The 21,431-nt window shown below is 37.1% G+C and overlaps 1 protein-coding gene across 1 annotated transcript in view; it reads right to left on the bottom strand.

The window, feature by feature from the left end:
• Window positions 1-2,624: 2,624 nt before the first annotated feature.
• Window positions 2,625-21,431, bottom strand: part of si:ch211-196i2.1 (collagen alpha-1(I) chain) — a 66,240-nt gene continuing 47,433 nt past the window's right edge. The window contains exons 24-68 of the mRNA XM_058415485.1: window positions 20,395-20,439; window positions 20,126-20,179; window positions 19,923-20,030; window positions 19,693-19,746; window positions 18,879-18,932; window positions 18,705-18,749; window positions 18,564-18,617; window positions 17,957-18,001; window positions 17,485-17,538; window positions 15,935-15,988; window positions 15,794-15,847; window positions 15,198-15,251; window positions 15,059-15,112; window positions 14,821-14,865; window positions 14,631-14,675; window positions 13,356-13,463; window positions 13,165-13,218; window positions 13,029-13,082; window positions 12,887-12,940; window positions 12,682-12,789; window positions 12,527-12,580; window positions 12,327-12,434; window positions 11,938-11,991; window positions 11,772-11,825; window positions 10,814-10,867; window positions 10,581-10,634; window positions 10,391-10,498; window positions 10,247-10,300; window positions 10,083-10,136; window positions 9,438-9,491; window positions 9,218-9,271; window positions 8,899-8,952; window positions 8,571-8,624; window positions 8,391-8,444; window positions 8,262-8,315; window positions 8,108-8,161; window positions 7,826-7,879; window positions 7,644-7,661; window positions 6,858-6,911; window positions 6,420-6,482; window positions 5,898-6,063; window positions 5,131-5,240; window positions 4,953-5,033; window positions 4,446-4,628; window positions 2,625-3,873 (exon numbers count right to left, since the gene is read on the bottom strand). Of these exons, the coding sequence (XP_058271468.1) occupies window positions 3,724-3,873; window positions 4,446-4,628; window positions 4,953-5,033; window positions 5,131-5,240; window positions 5,898-6,063; window positions 6,420-6,482; window positions 6,858-6,911; window positions 7,644-7,661; window positions 7,826-7,879; window positions 8,108-8,161; window positions 8,262-8,315; window positions 8,391-8,444; window positions 8,571-8,624; window positions 8,899-8,952; window positions 9,218-9,271; window positions 9,438-9,491; window positions 10,083-10,136; window positions 10,247-10,300; window positions 10,391-10,498; window positions 10,581-10,634; window positions 10,814-10,867; window positions 11,772-11,825; window positions 11,938-11,991; window positions 12,327-12,434; window positions 12,527-12,580; window positions 12,682-12,789; window positions 12,887-12,940; window positions 13,029-13,082; window positions 13,165-13,218; window positions 13,356-13,463; window positions 14,631-14,675; window positions 14,821-14,865; window positions 15,059-15,112; window positions 15,198-15,251; window positions 15,794-15,847; window positions 15,935-15,988; window positions 17,485-17,538; window positions 17,957-18,001; window positions 18,564-18,617; window positions 18,705-18,749; window positions 18,879-18,932; window positions 19,693-19,746; window positions 19,923-20,030; window positions 20,126-20,179; window positions 20,395-20,439 (3,048 nt within the window). The 3' untranslated portion in view covers window positions 2,625-3,723. The remainder of the gene's footprint in view (window positions 3,874-4,445; window positions 4,629-4,952; window positions 5,034-5,130; window positions 5,241-5,897; window positions 6,064-6,419; window positions 6,483-6,857; window positions 6,912-7,643; window positions 7,662-7,825; window positions 7,880-8,107; window positions 8,162-8,261; window positions 8,316-8,390; window positions 8,445-8,570; window positions 8,625-8,898; window positions 8,953-9,217; window positions 9,272-9,437; window positions 9,492-10,082; window positions 10,137-10,246; window positions 10,301-10,390; window positions 10,499-10,580; window positions 10,635-10,813; window positions 10,868-11,771; window positions 11,826-11,937; window positions 11,992-12,326; window positions 12,435-12,526; window positions 12,581-12,681; window positions 12,790-12,886; window positions 12,941-13,028; window positions 13,083-13,164; window positions 13,219-13,355; window positions 13,464-14,630; window positions 14,676-14,820; window positions 14,866-15,058; window positions 15,113-15,197; window positions 15,252-15,793; window positions 15,848-15,934; window positions 15,989-17,484; window positions 17,539-17,956; window positions 18,002-18,563; window positions 18,618-18,704; window positions 18,750-18,878; window positions 18,933-19,692; window positions 19,747-19,922; window positions 20,031-20,125; window positions 20,180-20,394; window positions 20,440-21,431) is intronic.

The following is a 21,431-nucleotide window of genomic DNA, read 5'->3' as shown; positions in this document are numbered from 1 at the left end:
TCAAATCTGTGAGCCCGCCCCTAAAATACGCTACAAGTTTGATAAAAGATCTGACCATAGCACTTATCTGAGCCTGGTGAACACCCACCATGGACATTAATATGGAGTTGGTCTCTCCTTTTACAGCTGTAATAGTCTCCACTCTTTTGGTAAGGTTTTGGAGTGTATTTGTGGAAATATGTACCCTTTTATTCGACCAAGCATTTGTCAGGTTAAGCACTAATGATGGTTGAGGAGACCAAGCTCATAAACTACATTTCCGGTTCATCCAAGAAGTATTCAGTGAGGGTTGAGGGCAGGGCTCTGTATAGGCTACTGGAGATCCTCCACAGCAAACTACACTATATTGCCAAAAGTTTTGGGACACCCCTCCATATCATTGAATTCAGGGGTTGGGCTCGGCCCCTTAGTTCCAGTGAAAGGAACTCTTAATGATTCAGCATACCAAGACATTTTGGACAATTTCATGCTCCAAACTTTGTGGTAACAGTTTGAGACATGGATGAGTGAGTTTGGTGTGGAGGAACTTGACTGTCCTGCACAGAGTCCTGACCTCAACCTGATAGAACACCTTTTGGATGAATTAGAGCGGAGACTGTGAGCCAGGCCAAAACTGGGACGTCTGCCTTTACATGCACATGCATGTAATATGGAGTTGGCCCTCCCTTTGCAGCTCTAACAGCTTCAACTCTTTTGGGAAGGCTTTCCATAAGGTTTAGGAGTGTGTTTATGGATTTTTGTTTATGGAGGAATTTTTGACCATTCCTCTAGAAGCACATTTGTGAGGTCAGGCACTGATGTTGGACGTGAAGGACGGGCTCGCAGTTTCCGCTCTAATTCATCCCAAAGGTGTTCTATCAGGTTGAGGTCAGGACTCTGTGAAGTTCCTCCCAAACCACACTCATCCATGTCTTTATGGCGCTTGCTTTGTGCTCTGGTATGCAGTCATGTTGGAACAGGAAGGGGTCATCCCCAAACTGTTCCAATAAAGTTGGGAGCATGAAATTGTCCAAAATGTCTTGGTATGCTGAAGCATTAAGAGTTCCTTTTACTGGAACTAAGGGGCCGAGCCCAACCCCTGAATTCAATGATATGGAGGGGTGTCCCAAAACTTTTGGCAATATAGTGTACAGCTGTATGATACAAAATCAAACAGTAAGTGTGTTAAAAAGCTTCAGTATATATTATCATTTGAGCCCCCATCCCTGAATGAGTCTTCAAGATTACAGCAGTATTTCTTAGGTAAATGATTTTCACCCATTTTTCCATTTCATTTTTATTTCATTGTCTTTATCGCTTATCCAAACTATCCTCGGGTCACGGGGAGCCTGTGCCTATCTCAGGCGTCATTGGGCATCAAGGCACGACACACCCTGGACGGAGTGCCAATCCATCACAGTGCACACACACACACTCATTCACTCACGCAATCACACATTACAGGCAATTTAAAGACTCCAATCAGCCTAGAAGCATGTCTTTGGACTGTGGGAGGAAACCGGAGCACCCAGAGGAAACCCACCAAGCAGATGTTTTAAATTATGAGTGCTGTTGCTCTCATGTTCTTCTTCATGATCATGTCAAAGCAAAGCAACACAAACCATAAGATACTCAGTTGCTGACAATATTTTTTTTTATAAACGATCACTGTCAAGTTCAGTTGACAAAACATACAAAAACAGTACACACTTACAGAGAAATACATGTCATTTGTTCTTCCTGAATCATATATTGAGAGCAGATGACCAGCATATAACTTAAAATGTCACCAGGTATTACAAAGAAAATATTTATTATAAAAAAAAAGAAAAAAGAGTCTAAGCATGTTTATTCCTTTTTGCCCAATAAGTTAAAATCATTATAGTATGCAGTTGTATGTAAGGTGACCTTGTGATTGGTGTTTCCTGGTGATTATAATGAGCTCCTTAATGACACTTAACAAGTCTGTCATATAAAGAAATATGGATGCATTGAATGCATTTTTCAAGCACCTACACGTTTTAAAAATACGTCATGCCACATGCTCCCTGAGGCCTCCATTAACGTTGAAGAGAGGGAAACCTTTTTTGTTTCCTAACCAAGAGATGTATCGCATCTAAAACTTTGAAAGAATGAAATCCCAGAAATGTTTTCATAAATGATGAAAGCACAAATCAAGAGACTTACCTTCTTCTATCTGTGCTACAGTACAATAAAGTATTTGGTCATGTGTTAAATTGTATTATACCACAGCACTGCTGAATGCTTCATTCTGTTTGGTTAGACGATGTTGAGGAATTTTCTGAGTTCTCAAAGCTGATTGGTCAGTGCATAATAGTCATATAACAACACAGATCAGATAATAGGTTTCAATGTTATTGTCTCTATGATAACATCCCATATTGAGGCAGCTGTTTGGCAGATGTTACACATTAAAAAAAACTGAAGAAAGTACAATGTATAATCATTGATTTGGTGGGGTTTTTTTTATATTTAGGAGATATTTATTTAACATTTGTGGAAGGAATCTTGGTTGTAAGTGCTTTGTAACAGTTAAAAGAAAGTCTTCCAGCTCAGGAACGTCTTCAGGACAAAAGAGATTATGGTTTCTGGATTTTCAGTAATATGACACCCTTTTTTTGAGAGAGAGAGAGAGAGAGAGAGAGAGAGAGCACAGAGCACCCAGCTAAAACTCTGTGACTAGAAACTAGCTTGTCTCTCAGACATTCCACAAAATCGACGTGTTAAAATGGTCTGTAGCAAGTTATGGTCAGCTGCATGTGCTTGATGGAGAATAAATGTTTATAGCTGCTAGAATGTAAGTAATGTGGACATAAATGCAATTATAAATCAATAAAAAGTATGACATCATTCTTTAACAAACAAAAAAATAATTGCATTGGCAAAGTGCTGTGGTACAACATGAATAAAGCACTTCAGTATGTGCTATTAGCAGAAATTAATTTTTTTTAAAATCATTAATTATTTTCCTTTAACAGCGCACCTCGTCATGTTGTAGTCGACTTTAGTAACAAACATAGCAGGAAGTACAGCACAGTAGTTCCATTTCCCTGCTATATTACATTTTAGCACCTGAGAAATGAAAAACTATTCAGACATGACAATTTAGCAGTGATAAGCTTCATGATCAGCTACAAAATATCACAGTTAACTCTGAAGCCATAAGACATACATAATGATAAGCACTTTAAAGGGGAAACTGTTTAATTTGTCTTATAGACTGCAGAAAAAGATCAGGTCAGAGCTGTGTTCCTTTCACAACACATTGTTTTACTATAAAAGCTTCTATATCAAATAGGAAAGCTTGAAACAAAAAAATTGAATAAAATGATACTAATCAAGATGTATCATAAGTGTATATATAATTTGGAAACGATTTCTGGTTCTTCAGTTAAACACTGTGCAACCACATAGTGGTTACATGAACACTCTGTCATGCACTTGGCTTCCCCAAAAAAAAAAAATCCACAGTACAAAAAACAAAACAGTGTATAATTTACAAAATGCTAATGTGTGTAAACAAAAATGATGGTCGTTTGTCGAAGAGCACCAGTAAAAATGTGCTCTCTTAAAGTGTCATTAATGTTTACTGAGGATTGTCATGGACATGAGGACAGCTCTTCCTTTTATCTTCATGTTGTACAGTTTACCTCTTTCTGCTTTGGCTGCCGTTTGTGTGTGAGATTATACCCGTTAAAGCAATCTCTATCTCTCTCTCACACTCTAGCTGAAACACACCGGGCCCACAGTGAAACCAAACTCATGTGAAAGGCTGCTGCTGGCAAACACCGCGATGTCCCGCAGAGGGAGCAGGTCTTTATCCTCGAACTGAAGCACAGACACCCGTGGCCCAGGATCCACTTCCTTGGCAGGCTGAAAATGCACACAAACACACACATAGACCTTATGTTTACACCTTACGCTGAAAGACTGACTTCTTGAAAATCTCGTGATATACCAATTATTAAAGAAAATAAATCCCCCTTTTAAGAATGAATGACATTAATCTTAATAAATAACATGGCATACAATTTACGTCTTTCATTGACAAATTGGTCTATTTTCACTTTGGTTAACAGTTTTCTGAATTACACACAATAACGTTCAACAAACTACTGATGGTGGTGCCATTGAGATTTAATTCTTACTTAATCCTCAATGAAAGGGAGCCTTAGTCTTAGTCAAGCTCTCACACTTTGCTTATCAGATCTGCATGAACACAGTACACTCTACTCATCACATCAGATTCCAAAGATTCATGAACTTTCATTTTTATTGTGCTCACAGTTTTCTTGTCTTCACTATTTCAACAATAGATTTCTCAGAAACGTAACGTAACATTGAACCGGAAAATGTTGACTGAGAATAGAAGCTCTTCCTCTTTATACACGATACAAATATTTCAATATAAACTAATGTGTCTAATGATTTTAAATGTCCTATACCACACAGTCCTGAAGGATCCCCTGGTAACTCTGCCGTAACGAGCTGGTGAGAAAGCGTGCTTGTCGTTCTGTCTGTCCCAATCTGTGTCCGGGATAGCAGGAGTAGGTTACTCTCTGCTCTGCCAGGTTGCTCTGAAGTCTCAGAAAACGGGCCTGGACCACAGTGAGCCCTGTGTATTCAAACTGGCCAAAGAGGAGGGAGAAGGTATTTTATTTGATATAGAAAGTCTGTTTTATGTTCTACGCGAGGGGTGTCCGATCTTATCCGCAAAGGGCCGGTGTGGGTGCAGGTTTTCAGTCTAACTGAGCAGAACCCACACCTGAGTCTACTGAAAGCCTAGATCAGTTGATTAGCCAGTTGGAATCAGGTGTAGTTTCTGCTTGGTTGGAATGAAAACCTGCACCCACACCGGCCCTTTCTGGATAAGATTGGACACCCCTGTTGTACACTATCCAGTCCTAATTCACAGTACAATAATAATAAAAACAACCCTGAAATTTGCTTACCGCAAAGCCCCTCTCAAGGGAACTCAGCCAGTGGAAAGCACTATCTGATTTAGAGTTGTTCAACCATGCTCTCATGGGTAGCTGTGGGGAATGATAATTATGGGTTTAGAGTTCCTTCCCAGAAAAGAATCTCAATAATATGATACAGCATAGGCTTTTGGCAATCGAAGGCAGTCACCTGTGCAGTTCTAGGGTGAAGACATGTCTCAGCCCTTGACTCAGAGAAGTTACAGTAAGCCAAAAGAGCATCTGCAGGGCTGCCCTGATTCGGGTCGATATAATAGAACCCTGCAATTATAACAGTTGCAAAAACTTTTAAAAGCATATTACTGGTATGTAGTATTTCAGTCAAAGCATGGGTACATGCTTTGCTTAGCACAATTAGAAATGAAATACACTTGGTTTACAACTATACAGGTTTAAGCAGACCAGAAAACAAGGAAAGAGTTCATATGGGTGTGCAGGAAGGATCTAAAAATCTGAAAATAGTATCAAAAGTTTTCATTCATCGCTTGACTGTGTCTACAACTACATCGTGCCCAGTGTTCCTGGGATCACTCAGCTCCAGACCCACTGTGAATCTGAGCAGGATAAAGAGCTTATTGAAGTTGAATAAATAAGTATATTGTGTACTGGATCTGGAATCTAGGCTCTTCAGCCAAGACATCCATTTTTTTTTGTTTTGTTTTTATACTCTATGCTCTGACACATGCATTAAAAAAATGTTCTGTTCCAAATCATAACTGAATCATAGAAGGCATTGAAGTGCACTAGTGTTTGTTCTGTTTGTTGATGTGTTTGTTGGGTTCACACCCAATCAGAGTTAAAATATCAGAGTTAAATTTAGTTAAACAGTTTAACTATTCAATAGCGATAGTGCCCTCAGTAGTAACCCTGGTAAGAAACTGAATAAACAGCAGCATCATGAGGTTATGGGGTTCTGACCACTGGTGTAGTTGGGGTGACATAGCCACAGTTCCAGGCAAGTGGAGGCTGGATGTTCTTTACTGCCATCAGGTGGATCCAGCAACAGCCTCAGGTCACGGTACAGAGAATCTAAGAGCACTTGGATGAGTGAGTAGTTGGGCTTGTCTGAGACATACATTAGATCCTGTTGGGGAGAAAATTAATCGCAGTGTAAAAATAGTTATGGGTAAATAAATCAACATTGTCTAAACCTTTGTTTATACTGCACGACAGACTGTGCCAGTTGGAGCAGTTTTTTGAAAGATGCCTCCTTGTCTTGACTGATGTTTATCAGATGCAGAACAGTGAGCATTGTTTCTGCCTGTATAGTTACACCTGCTTTGGTTTTACAGCATTCCTGTCATTGCTCGGTTTCCTAATGTGTTCTATTTTGTTAAAGTCATGCACTTTTTTGTTGTGGCTCATTACATTTATGTACGCTCCTAAACCTACTCTGTATGTTTGGTCATCATATAGAAGTTATTAAGGGTATCGACTTGCTTTAATTTGAGTAATAGTAAGGTTCACAGTGAGGCCTGGAGGTCCTGGAGGTCCAGGTGGTCCCTAAAAATAAAAAAAATTAAAAAAATCAAACCATCAAACAAAGAAAAGCAGACAGAGTGAGTTATGTTTAAATAAAATCCACATACATACAGTATGATCTGAATAACATAGGAATAAAATATTTATTTATTTTGTGAAAATACTTTTCAACAGTCTTTGGGGTCTTTTCAAAGGTCATTTGAAATGTTTTTTCCCCAACATTCAGAGCCAGGCTGATTAAAAACTGTCTCTCCGGTGACTGCGGTACATTTAATACTCTTATTTCACCCTTCTCTTTAGGGATAACGTTTCATTTCTGTTTAAAATGTTATGTGTGTTAGTAAGCATTCTAATATAAATGACTATAAAACCTGCCTATGATCATAAGACACTTACTGGGAGGCCCCTCTTTCCAGCTGGCCCAGAAGCTCCCTGTAAACCCTTTAAACCCTGAAATTACAGAGGGACAGCCTTTATTACTATTCTTATAGACAGTCATAAAGCACATATAGATAATGGAGTTCAAACATTTGCAGATTATTTGGAAAAATTAAACACTCAAGACTGCAACTGAGATTATCCTTAACAGCATACAAGTTTTGGAAGTAGTAATAAATGTCCTTGGTTAGATTTATATCAGAATTCAGAAAGCAAGATAAAAATCTTTGAACTAGTATTTTGTTACATACGTGTGATCATTTCCCCTGCCCAAAGGTCTCTGTATTTTTATGACCATTAGCACAGGTGGAAATGTCATGTGAATCAGCTTGATTGTGAACAAGTTTTGTGGTTTGAACGAATACATTATCAACAAATGTGGTGAGGTGTGCTACTGTGATATTTAATCAAATCATTTCAACTCATTTCCTTGAAGAATGCTGTGATATTTTCTTAATGACATACTATTAAAGTTCATTTACACAATGTAATATCGATAGAAATAAGCAGTAGAGGGACTTCTAGTAAATATGCTTTCTGTTACTAGATATTATGACAATACGACAATAGACCAATTGAAAGCTATAAAAGAGAAAATGAGCAGAGATTCATTGATTAGTGACCAGAATGACACAGTTTAACCTTTTGTTTTGATTGAGTTTAGTTTAGAAAATGCGCAACAAAAAAACATATTCTTTCTTATATATATTATTATATTTATATAAATATATATAAAAATCATACCTTTGCCCCAAACAAACCCTGCAAAATAGGAGAAATAGTAAATACATTACTTAAAGATGTTAATGTCCTTGTTTTTTCTTTCTTTCTTTTTTTTCCGGTTATCTCATACAAGATACTTATTACATTTTTGATATGCTAGAATATACATAAAAAAAATCTTTATTGTTTAGCTCAATGCTCACAGGTAGTCCTGGTATGCCAGGCATCCCTCTTGGGCCAGATGGACCAATACTGCCCTAGAAACAAACACACCACTATTAGTATGAAAAGAAAAGTATATTTAAATGATCTTTGAGTGTAAAATAGCATAAGTAACGCTCTAGACATAAATAGCTAATTATAATGTGTCTGAATGTACCACTGATAATGTGTCACTACTTGCTGAATTAAACATTATTTTAGCTAAACATGAAGCATTAGTTGAAAACTGAACAAAATATGGATGTCCAGTGATCCCAATTTACCTGATCTCCCTTTGGTCCTGGTAGTCCAGGTGGGCCCAAAGGACCCTGGTTTCCCTAAAACACAAACAAATTGACAAAGAATTCTACGAACATAGTGTCTAAGATTTCCAATAACTGGACACTTTGTCTAAGATTAACTAAGTTAAGTGGTTACCCTTAAGCCATCTTTTCCTGATGGACCAGGTGGCCCTTGATCACCCTTTTCTCCCTGCCAAAATGGATAACAATATGTATTATATAGTCATAAAGAAGGCAAAGTTTTGGTAGATTGTCTTAGCTGTACCTCTTCTCCTTTTGCACCTTCTTCACCCTTATCTCCTCGTAGCCCTACAATACCCTGGCAGAAAAACAGCATGTTAGGACTTCAAAGCTATTAATAGGTATCAAAGTAATTTCTAACTAGAATAATTATACCACTTTGACGTAGACGGTTCTGGGACCTGGGTAAGTGGAGCAAACTTACCATAGACCCTTCCCATCCTGGAAGTCCCTTCTCACCCATCTCTCCTTTCTCTCCCTATTGGGCAGCCAAGAGAATGAAACTTTCTAATTAATACTTGATGCTTGTAGCTTTATTGGCTACTTTTATAATAATATATGCTACTATAATAATAATAATAATAATAATAATAATAATAATAATAATAATAATTCTTAATGTTAGATAGCAAGCATTATTCTTTATCTGCATTATATATTATATCTGCAGGTACTGATCAAAATAGCTATGGTGGGGATTGACAAAGATGGATGGATAAAATTGCATCACTACTAAACCAGTGAACTTAAACCTTTTCTCCTCTTGGTCCTCTTGTGCCCCTTAAACCAGCTTTGCCTTTTTTCCCCTTAGGAAAATAAGAATTAAGGTTCATCAGTTAGCATTTATGATTTAATTTGTCTACAGCAAGCCAAAGTGACTAGAAACATTTTGAGCTGATCTGAGCTTAACATTGAGTCTGAATGGCTTATTGGAAAGTCAGGCAATGCAATGTAATGACAATAAATTCCATTTACACTTAGGTACAGACTTAATAGTAAACTTTTTTACACATACTGTAAGCCCATTCATCCATGTGGAAAATATTTTAAAGACATGAATGACAAGCTCACCTTCCTACCGATGAGACCCATCTGTCCTGGTGGTCCATTAATGCCATCATCTCCCTAACACATACACCTTCATTAGCTGACATTCACGACCTTTCTAGGCTCTATTACACTGTGCAAACTTTAAACATTTTCCTCTGTGATAATAGAAAAAACACTAGAAGAAGTACTTTGGAAAGGACAAAGATATTAAGGCAGAATGAAAATGCCATTATGACCTTACCCGTTCTCCTTTGATGCCTTGTCTTCCGTCTGGTCCTGTCCGACCCATCTTTCCCTGCAACAATCAATATTCATTAAGAGCGTGAAAAATTTTTCAAAAAAATGTATAAATTTTCCATCTTATGATTGAATGGAAGGTGCAGGTTTTGCTAAATCAGTTAAGTATCTCTGTGTAGCCTGTTAAACAATAACTTACTATGTGGATCTGTGCCTGAAATCACTCTTAGTGGTGCCATTTTTCAAACATAAAGCTTCAAAACAATATGACTAGCTTGTATGTCTTGAGTTTTCCGAAGATGAGAACAAATAGTAACAATAACAATAATTCATCAGTTTATTATTATTATTTGATTCTTTGAACAAGAATGTGAGAAAAGAAATCAGCGGACTTAAATATTTTACTCAAAGGGACTACCTGATGTGTATCATTACATTGCTTCCATCATAGTTTGGATAGAAGAAAGAACGGAATGATGTGAGTGGATTTTACTCTCGCATCATGCAACAATGCTGCTTATAAGTATTTAATATTTTATATAAGGTGAAATAAAATGTGTGATACAGTTCCTGGAGTTAATGCATATCGAGTCATAGGCCAGTCTATATATTAACCGTTCAAATTTGGACACCCCAAGTATACACTTACTGGGGCTCCTGGTAGACCTGGTGGTCCCTGAAGTCCTGACTCTCCTGGGGGTCCCTGGATATTGGAAATTAGAAAGTACATACCCTGAGACAAAATCCATGAAGCTATTTTGGACAATGCATATTGCTAGGGTTGTGTAAAAGGAAATTTAGGGAAATTCAAACCTCTACACCAGGCAGTGCAGGGGGCCCTTGAATACCTGGAAGGCCCTCTGGTCCCTGGAGAACACATATAATTATTTAAATATACACAGCATTTATTATAAAAATTTCTTAAAGTGCATATAGTAGTTCTTTGTAATCTCTTACCTGCTCTCCTGTTCGTCCTGGGATTCCTGGATCTCCTTTCTCTCCCTCTGGCCCTGCATAGCCTTTTGGGCCAACATCTCCTTTAGGACTTACAGGCCCTTCAGTACCCTGTATTTAAGGCAATTAAAGACGATTAATAGATAATATACGGATTACACAAACACTAACAGATAGAGTAGCGGATGCTAACCTGTGGTCCAGGCTTTCCAGTGTCTCCTCTAACTCCTGGCACACCAGCTATTCCCTAATTTAAACACAGACATTATATATAGTGTTTAAAATGAAAAATAAAAATATTCTTGTTAGGTATTTCAGTGGAAAAATACCCCAGTGCATGACTTGTTATATTTATGTTTTTCTTATAAGATCTGTGTTTATTTGATAACACACAGGGATGCGAAGGGATGTTTAAGAAATCCATACCTGAGGCCCAGGAATTCCAGACATGCCGGGTAAGCCAAATGACCCCATCTCCCCCTTCGAGAAAGAATAAACATGTATGCCATTAGCCCATGACAGGAGAAAGTAGACTAGTCGTTATTATGTCACCAACTTAGGTGCTTCACTAGGTGTTTTTTTGTTTATATGAATGCACTAAACAGAATTTCAGTAGTCCAGGTTATATGAAATGGCCTCTTATAGTAAATGTCTCATCAGATAATTTACTGGTGAACAGATTAAAAAAAACAACAACATGCATGCAACACAATGCATGCATGGAAGGCAGGCAACAGTAAACTGTGCTGACTTGCTATCAGCATGATGTTTTATTTCCTATTTCAAAGACAAAGACAAAATATTGGGGCTACAACATAATAGGACACTGTGTCAAGAACATTCATTCAGAGCACTCGGAAGCTATATATCTGCATGGTTTAGACCGAGTATTGGGGTGACTGCTGTAGATATTTTGACACTAAGGGCTTTTCAAATATTTCCTTATTTAAATATGTTATTTTTTTCTTTTGACAGCAGTGCTTTTCTGAAAGTGAAACAAAAGCAAATGGAAACACAAGGTATTTTATGTATCTGTTTATAGATTATTGCCAATATTAAAACTGTAGTTTGGTTAAGGAGCACAGTAAATCACTGGTGTCACTGGGATGACATTATCAAAATGATAGTGAATAATTTTGTATTATTAATTGAGTAACTGTGTAAAAGAGATATGTCAGGTCCATGAGGTGCTCCATTATCTAAAGTTCTGTTCAAAGAAATGCACCCTAACAGATATAACAGTGGTCGTACAGCGGGACATTTAAATGACATTAAAAAAAAAATCATCATCAACTTAATGTCAATTAGAGATTCTATCATTTGGCTAAAGCCGATTATAGACATATTCAAGGCTAAATGCAAAACTGTCAAATAAATTTAGTACCTTGTCCCCTGGTGGTCCATTTGCCCCTTCTGGCCCTGGTGGTCCTGCTTCTCCCTTAGTAAAAGAATAGTTTGTTGGAATCAACTTAACAAAATTGTTAATTATGAATAACATTGATTCCAAACATTCTTAATTTATGCAAATGTAATTTAAAAAATCCACTCACTGGAAGTCCTTTCAACCCAACAGGTCCAACTTCCCCCACAAGACCTGGCTCAGCCTGAATATACATGGTGGACAGAGTTATCTGCTTATAAATATAATATACTATTACTGCATATAAAGGAGCGCATACACCGATCACCCATAACATTATGACCACCGGCCTAATATTGTGTTGGTCCCCATTTTGCTGCCAAATCAGCCCTGACCAGTCATGCACTGTGTAATTCTGTCACATTTCTATCAGACCCAGCATTAACTTCTTCAGCAATCTGAGCAACAGTAGCTCGTCTGTGCCTTGGCCGCCCATGGCCCTGCCGCCGGTTATTCACTGCACCTGTCAGTGCTCATAATATTATGCCTGATCGGTGTATATGGTATTGTTACTCTTACCAGAAGGCCAACATTGCCCTTGTCTCCATTTTGTCCCCTTTCTCCTCTTTCTCCTACAGCTCCCCAGGGCCCTTCTAAACCAGTCATCCCTGGAGGGCCTTTTTCGCCCTGAGAAAACATGTCAATTCCAAAGGTCTTAATATGTATTGCATGTAAGCAATTTACAGAAAATATGGCATATATTATGTAGTTTAGCTTACTTTCTCTCCTTTAGGCCCAGGCTCACCAGGATCTCCAGGTTTACCAACATCTCCCTTGATTGAGACAATTACAGACAACAAACATTTGCTTGAATAGTATTGTGCAGTATTCACATAGATCTTGATGATATGGTGTGCTTAAAAAACCCATTCACCTCTTTACCCAGTCGTCCAGGTGGACCCTGCAGGCCTTTTGTACCCTGTGGACCCCTGTCTCCTTTCTGCCCCTGAGGACCTATGTTACCAGAGAGGCCTTGTTCTCCCTACAAATAAAAAGCAACAATCAGGAAACTCAAATTCCAAATTTCTTTAGTGCAAAAACGTTTGGTCCATTTTGCAAAGTAATATTTATCATCTGACCTGATCCCCTTTTCCACCCAGTGGTCCCTCTGGTCCAACTTGACCTGGTGGACCCTAAGGAAATCAAAACTATATAATTGCAATAAAGTGGCAATAAGATCCCCAATTATTCTGGAAATTTTATAAAAGCATGTAATCTGACCTGTTCACCTTCAAGTCCAGAAGGCCCCATATCAGCAGGAGGACCCGGTGTTCCCTGGTAGTTCAAACACATTTTCATGCAAGTGATTCAAACAGGTAAAGATTAATAGGACTTAGTAAGCTCTTAGTAATCTCACCTTCTCCCCTCTGTCCCCAGCAGGACCGGGTAACCCATTTTCACCCTGAGAGCCCTGGGGAAAACAATGTAATACTTTCAGATTGTACACTATTAAGCATACTGATACACTATAGCCACACACCATCACTCATGATGTCCAATCTTTTACTTTATATAGATTATCCATTGCTGCAGAAGTGCAAGACTTACTGGGATACCTGGAGGCCCTCTTAGGCCTGGATCCCCTGGAGCGCCTTTACTGCCATCAGGCCCTGGTCTTCCCATCATCCCATCAACTCCCTGCAGCCCTGGAGGACCCTGAAAAAGAGAAATTGATACCAATAATTACCATATTTTGTGGATAATATGTCACACTGACATATGAGAAAAGCCAGGTACAGTAGTTTCCTCTCAGCTTCAGTAACCATGGCAACTGGTGTTCTGGTTAATATAATTTGCCCATATGTGTAAATGATATGGTGATAAAATATGGTGCTTTGTTGATTAATTGTGGTATTGTCACAAGATTTCCAGTCCACCTACTTCTATATTTGTGAGGCTGTAGGAAACATGCTTATGTTTCTAAATGCCAAATCATAATCACCTGTAAATTACTAATTGCATTCATGCTGATACACTCTACATTTAATGACCCCCACAACATTCTGCTCATGACTAAATGGTGAAAGAGCACTTCCCAAGGGCAGAGTGAGCTAAATCACACACTTACCCTTCACCCTTTCACAGCTGAAATAAGCAAACTTGACAATATAATCCATAATCTCGACTCACCAAGTTTATCAATCAAGACTCAAATTAGTTTCTCTTAAATTCACACAAACTCAGGGGCTTTTATAGAATATGAATATCTTCCAAACTGGGCATTCATGAATAACAGATTTCTTGGAAAATTATTTTTTGAATGATTAATGAATACATTTGTTCAAGTGTTGCTGTTCTCATATTTTGGGGTCATTTGTACTACAATTTGGTGATATCTGTTTACCATGACAACTGTTACAAATCATCTGCATTACAGTTAAATCTCAAGTGTGTTCCTGGAACTAATACAGTGACCACTGACCCCAAAGACCTGTAACAACAGCACTTGAATCAGCAACTCCTTCAGCACCATGGACAGTGCATTAAGCATACTCAAATCATGTAGCATGCAAACACACTGATTATTTATCATTGCATTAACAAAAAAAAAAACATGTTACTTATCAAAATGAGGATGAGAAATATGGCACCTGCAGTAAAAAAGCAACAAACTAAGAGTTCTGGGCTAATTTAACTATCTATTTTGTTCACCTTAGCAAGTTAAAGACACAGGTTGTTGCTACAGACTGCCTTTTTACAAGTACCCTTATGAAATGACTGAGAAATGAAGGCTATATTTCTGGAGTGAAAATATATGAAAATAGAAGTGGATTACTCCATCAACATATGAAAAAAAAATCTGTTCCATAAAATATTACTTACACGTGCTCCGTTTATTCCTTGAGGACCAGGATCTCCTTGTCTGCCCTGAGGAGGTACAATGAGTATTAAGAATATAGAAGTGAAAAACTATAACTGTATTTTTATTTGTGTACAAATAAGCAGTTCATCTGCATTATATAGCATGAAATCACACTGTAGTCTCTGTATGCTATGCGATAAGGAAACTCACTCGTGGTCCAGGAGGTCCTCTCTCTCCAGTTAGACCGGTTAGCCCCTTGACACAAAAAGGTATAAAAGTTATTACTGTATTATATATATATATATATATATATATATATATATATATATATATATATATATATATATATATATATATATATATATATAGAACCTACAGAACCTATTCCTATACAGAATTATATTAAACAGAATACAGAATAAATATTATGCATAAACAGAACACTTACTGCAGGTCCAGGCTTTCCACTGGGTCCTGGGGGTCCTTTCACTCCTGGTTCTCCCTATCAGAAACAGATTGATCACTTAAAATATTTGTCATAATTTCAAAAGTATAAATATTATGTAACAATATTATATTTTAGTCACCCGCTCTCCCATGCCTCCTGGTCTTCCTCGTGTGCCTGTACTTCCTGGCAAACCCTTTCAGAGCAGAAAAACACTGTAAGACAGCTGTCTTAATAATGCTGATATAAGCAGACAGTCTAAATGCACTTTACTAGTTATTAGGTACAGCCGGGCCTCCTACATCCAAAAACAATCACATACTATTGTAGTAAATATTGTAGCATGTCAAAATGTAGTACCTGCAATAGTGCTGTACTATTTTGCAACATTAATTTATAACAATTGAGCCTTTTGTGAAAAAAGACAATACTCTTGTTGGATTGCTTGTTTTGCTAAGGTTAATTTCTCTGAAAAGCAGATCAAGTGACTGAAGTTTCAATGGCAGACAACTGACCAAGGTCTTAAAATTCCTAGCTCACAATCACTAGAGTATTCTAACCAAACTAGGATGGATCATTGGATCATAATGCTAAACCTCAACATTAACACATACATTTCTCTAAATGTGGCAAACAGGAAAATGCTATGGGTTACAATTCACACATTGCGTCTTACATACAAACACTGTTAATTGGAAAGCCCCACTTCCTGGAGACCCCTGCAGAAGTATCACTTACATACATGCCAACAGGGCCCTGAGGTCCTACTGCTCCTGGTTTTCCAAAGAAACCCTGTGAAAATAACAAAGATAAATTATACGCTACTACGCATCTAACAAAAAAAGACTAAAACAAGCAAATAAACAGGAACACAATTACCCTCTCTCCTGGTGGTCCTGGACTGCCCTGGGGTCCTTCTCGTCCAGGTGGACCCTGCAAATGGAATAATATTAGGTATATACACAGATCAGGCATAACATTATGACCACCTGCCTAATATTGTGTTGGTCCCCCTCTTGCTGCTAAAACAGCCCTGACCCGTCACGCACTGTGTATTCTGACACTTTTCTATCAGAACCAGCATTAACTTCTTCAGCAATTTGAGCAACAGTTGGATTCGACCACAGGGGCCAGTCTTCGCTCCCTACATGCATCAGTGAGCCTTGGCCGCCCATGACCCTGTTGCCGGTTCACCACTGTTCCTTCCTTGGACCACTTTGATTGATTCTGACCACTGCAGACCGGAAACACCCCACAAGAGCTGCAGTTTTGGAGATGCTCTGATCCAGTGGTCTAGCCATCACAATGTGACCCTTGTCAAACTCGCTCAAATCCTTACACTTGCCCATTTTTCCTGCTTCTACCACATCAACTTTGAGGACAAAATGTTCACTTGCTGCCTAATATATCCCACCCACTAACAGGTGCCATGATGAGGAGATCATCAGTCTTATTCACTTCACCTCTTAGTGTTCATAATGTTATTCCTGATTGGTGTATGTACAATTGTAATTCAATTACCATTTGCATTCATAATTGAATTACTGAATTATTCTTTATTGAATTGTCCTTTCAAGAAACACATCTCAATTACAAAACTCAGTTCTGCAACAAAAGTTCACAGTTAATACTCAGTGAAAAGACTAGGTGACATGAAAACAAGGTAATGATGTTTTTTACTTTTCAGTGTAGGTGTTTTCCGTCTACCTCCAATGAAAAAATCATGTTTGTTTACTGCACTTCACATTTTTTCACTGCCTTGACTGCTTTCATATTTTTTAAAAAACACAAGTTGACACAAGTTCAGCACTTGTTCCTAAAAAATAAAAATCCCCTGGTGACTGTTTTTCATGAAAGAGATCAAGTAATGCTAGAACATTCCAATTATGGTTCTGCTTTTCAGTGTGATGGGTTCTTAACAAACCATAAATGACATTTGCATACCGCAAGAGCAATACAGTTTGCATTTTAAGTTTTTTTTAAGTACTGTGATTGCTTTTCCCTTTGGCTTGAAATTGTCTCTAAGGTTTGAGTCTTTGTGTGGGCGTAATATGCAAAAATAAATTCATACGTTTAAAAAACGGTTCAATGTAAACACTGAAACAATTCAGTCAGCTGAATAGTATTTCTTTACTCAAAATGTTAACATGGTAATAATAATGTCATGTACGTTTATGATAAAACACCTTATTCATCACATTATAAATAAAACCATATGCAAATGAACTTAAGCTTAAAAAAAAAAATTAAGTCATTTAATTAGTCCTTATTTTCTAAAGGTCAGATTTATTTTTTTTTTATAAGTGTTTTATTTATGAGTGGGCATGTTTAAAAGTACTAGCCCAAATATAAACCAGTTTCTGCATAAATCAGCTTTTAGCCTAAACTGCTTGCAAAAAAGAATAGTGTTAAGATAAAAGGAAGCTCACAGGATATCCTGTTGGTCCATCCATACCAGGCTGTCCAGCACTGCCATGCAAGCCCTGAATGAACAAAAAGAAAAAAGAGAATACATATTACTACAAATCTATGTGTTTATTTTTCAGCTGATTATAGTCACCGTTACATTTTCAGCACCCTGTATTTTACTGCATCATTTAAGGCTAAAATATAATATTCAACATTGAATGAGAGGCCACTTTCTCTCAGAAAATCACTCAAAAATGTGTATTTGGAGAAGCTTTTTTATGAAACTATAACAATCCTATCACATCCACTATAAAACATGACTACCAGTTTACCAACAAGAGCTTACTTCAGCACCATAGTGCTGTCAAGTACACTTAGAGCACTGTAGCAGGGGCCAAGGAATAAAGAAAACACATATAGTACATAAAAAAAGAAGGAAACATCTTTTAGCTCACTGTCTGAGGCTTTATATTTTGAAAGAACTGTATTCACCATTAGTCCTTTTTCCCCTGGGTTACCTGTAGCACCTTGGGGTCCCTGAAATACCGAAAAAAACATCTTAAAGGATGTTATTACTAAACTGAATGTAAGAGGAATATATTCAGACTCCACATTGAGTTTGAACATAATATACAGAAATCTGCAACAAACATTAACAAAAATGTCTGAAAAATAAATATAACACATTTACCAAGCTTTGAAATATCTGAATATATTAATAGTTGGATTATTACATTAATCATAATCAAACAGTTTATTATGTCCATAACTTATCAGACTCAAATGGCATGCAGTAGATTCATTTAATGTATTTATAGCCCACAACAATTTTATCATAACATATTGTCTGGCTAATTCTCACAAAAGCGTAGTTTATTTGGAGTAAAAGTACAAAATATCACCATGGTTTAAAAAGCAGGAATTACAAAAATCATGTTACTAATATTATGTTAAAAGGTTACTGGAGAATTGCTCAGTCTTAAATCCTTGTAGAAACTCTATAGTCACAGCAGCCACCTGCTCCCACCCTCTATTCTCCATGTCCACAGGGAAATATTCAGTAAGCAGTAATCATGGTATGAGAATATAGAATGGGAACCTGTGTACCAGGCTTTCCTTCAGCCCCGACTCCTCCATGAGAACCTGGAAATCCCTGAAATATTGAAAGAAAACCAAATAGCACGTTCTGAAATGATGCACTTTAGGCTTTGTTATTGTCTTTGTAAAAATATAATCTCACCGGAGGTCCAGGCATTCCAGCATGACCTCTTTGCCCTGTACGACCCTGAAGTAGCATCGGATACACATGACAATTTCAGTCAGGCAACCAAGCACTAATAATAAATCTTTATGCTAATTATCAAATCTAATTGTTGAGATGCTTAAAATAGATTTAAAAATAGTGCTTCAATACCATTGGTCCCCTTGGGCCTGGCTTTCCCTGACGACCCTCCGGTCCCCTGTGACCCTTTATGACAAATGAAACAATTAGAAAATACATTTTAAAATCCAACTGTAAAACTACAAATCAATATTTCCAAGACACATCTCTATAACACTTCTAATTGCACATGCATGGACTGTACGGAGTTGTATGACTCTTCAGATCATACAAGTGTATTTGTAATAGGAATGTTAATTATTGGTTATTAATTTGGAAATGAAAGTGACATGAATAATTACCATTCACTCAAGGTCAATAGTACATTTAATCTGAAGTCACTACACAAATTATTTACTGTTTTGCCTTGACCAATTGCAACATAACCGGGAAATCAATACAGAGAGGAAACAGGCAGTAACTTCACAAGAGAATACTAGGAACAAGACTTGAAAGTTTCTGTTTTAAATTTTTGTAGCTGACATTTTAAGGTCAGTAAAAGTTTGTTTAATCCATCTGGGGTCTCAGGATTTAGGCTTGCATCCAAAATGCCTGCGTTAACCAGCTGGTATGCAATCAAAGCACCTGATCTGATAAGAGGGAAGATATGTGGTTGACAAGAGTTACAGGTGGAATCCTTGCTACTGTATTTTACCAAAGTATAGCTTACTGATGTCATTTGAAGAAAGTGTATATCGATTTGGTCATGGAATAATGAAAAAGATTTGAGGTGAGATTATTGGCAAGCTTGATGTGCCTTAGTCTTATATTTGCTGTGATGAACAAGAATACAACAAACGGCAGGGAATTAAAGAGGGAAAGTATAATAGCATTGTAGACATCTGACCTTTGGCCCCTCCTTTCCTGATTTGGCTTGTGGACCCATTTCTCCATCTTCTCCCTAAAAGAAAGACACATAGCAAAGTGTTAAAATGAAACAGATGCAATAGATAACAAAATAATAAAAAATGATGCTAAAAAATAATGTTGCCCAATACAATCAATAAATAATTCAGAATTTAATTATATTTATATATGTATATTAAAAAAACATTAAAAAAAAAAAATCTACATTACCTGTATCCCCCTTAGTCCAGGTTGACCTTTCACCCCTGAAAATCCTGGAAAACCAGTGGGTCCCTGTTCACCCTGTTGACCCTGTAACCCTGGGTCTCCTTTAGCACCCTTAGTTAGTAAAAAAGAAGAGCACTCATAATATATAAGATCACATGATATTTTAATGGTATTATTTTAACACCATAATCTGTAGTAGCACTTACTTTGTCACCTTTTGGCCCGGGTTCCCCCTTGTCTCCCTCAGGTCCCCTCTTACCCTGTTCAACATTTAAGAAATATTTAAACAACATGATATTGTCCTATACAGTTCATATAATAAACAAAACAATTAAAATAAAGTATGGCATATTCTGAGTGCAGAAAAACTAAGATAGTATAAAATGACAAAATTTTTTAATGCATTAATGCTAATATTCATATTATATAATGAAACCTTAATGTAAAGCTTTAATAATCATAAAGATGCACTTACTCTAACACCTACAAATCCTTTAGGACCCTGAGGTCCTAATGCACCCTGATACAAAATGAAATGAGACAATGCATGGTGTTAAATATACATGCTTTATGACTTTGAGGGCCTATTAATCTCAAATAGGACTTAAATAGGAAACCCGCTTAAGAAAATAAAAATCAGAGTTTGTGTAAATTTGAGCATACCGTTTAACCCAAAATGATCTAAAAAAATTGTATCAAAATCCATATAAACATAATAAAAAATGAAAAAGTACAGCTTGTAAAATAGCAGTTTTGTTTTGGGTTTTTTTGACATGTGTCTTTGATTTGGCCTTGGTCCTGCCTTCACCCCATACTGCCGCTGGTGTGTTATCCTGTGAGTAAGCCTGTTTGCTGTTAGTTTGTCTGTTTAAACCCTGCTGTTTCTGTTGTTCATTGCAAAGTACTACTATGAATTTGTCTGGTTAAGGTTGAGCCTTATTTCTGAAGAACCTTCTATTGCCTGTTCCTTCTCTTCACTTTTTGGATATTTGGATAATATTCCTTGTATGATTCTGCCTACACAGTCTCTAACCTTCAATATGGACTATGATTATGTGTATGAGTATGACTATGAATATTCCTATATAAAACACATGCTAATTAGTTTTAGACAAAAAAGCATTAAATTCAGAATAGAAAATGTGAATAAAGTTCAATCTGAGCTGTTCAGGACCTAAACAACCTGACAATTAACAAGCCCTTTCGTGAAAAAAATGTTTTTATCTCTAGTGTCTGAATTCTCTTGTTAGTACCCTTTAATTTGTAATAAAACATTCATGTTTAGTACCTACAGGGACATCTGCATGAGATACTCATCCTGCATGTATGACAGCAAACTACTAGGCATCATTTAAAACCACAATTTCCCAAAGGCAATCTAATAAAAAAAAAATCTACATAACCATGCTCATTAAACGTGATAGTTAAACAGCAAGATTGTTTCTAAAGGTTTTGATTATTGCAAGCGTAAACAATGACACAATTACAAAGAAAATATTAAAGGTCTGGTTA

Source organism: Hemibagrus wyckioides, linkage group LG18, assembly GCF_019097595.1.
Source record: "Hemibagrus wyckioides isolate EC202008001 linkage group LG18, SWU_Hwy_1.0, whole genome shotgun sequence".
In the NCBI taxonomy this organism is placed as follows: Eukaryota; Metazoa; Chordata; class Actinopteri; order Siluriformes; family Bagridae; genus Hemibagrus; species Hemibagrus wyckioides.
This window is presented reverse-complemented; position numbering and strand designations above follow the sequence as displayed.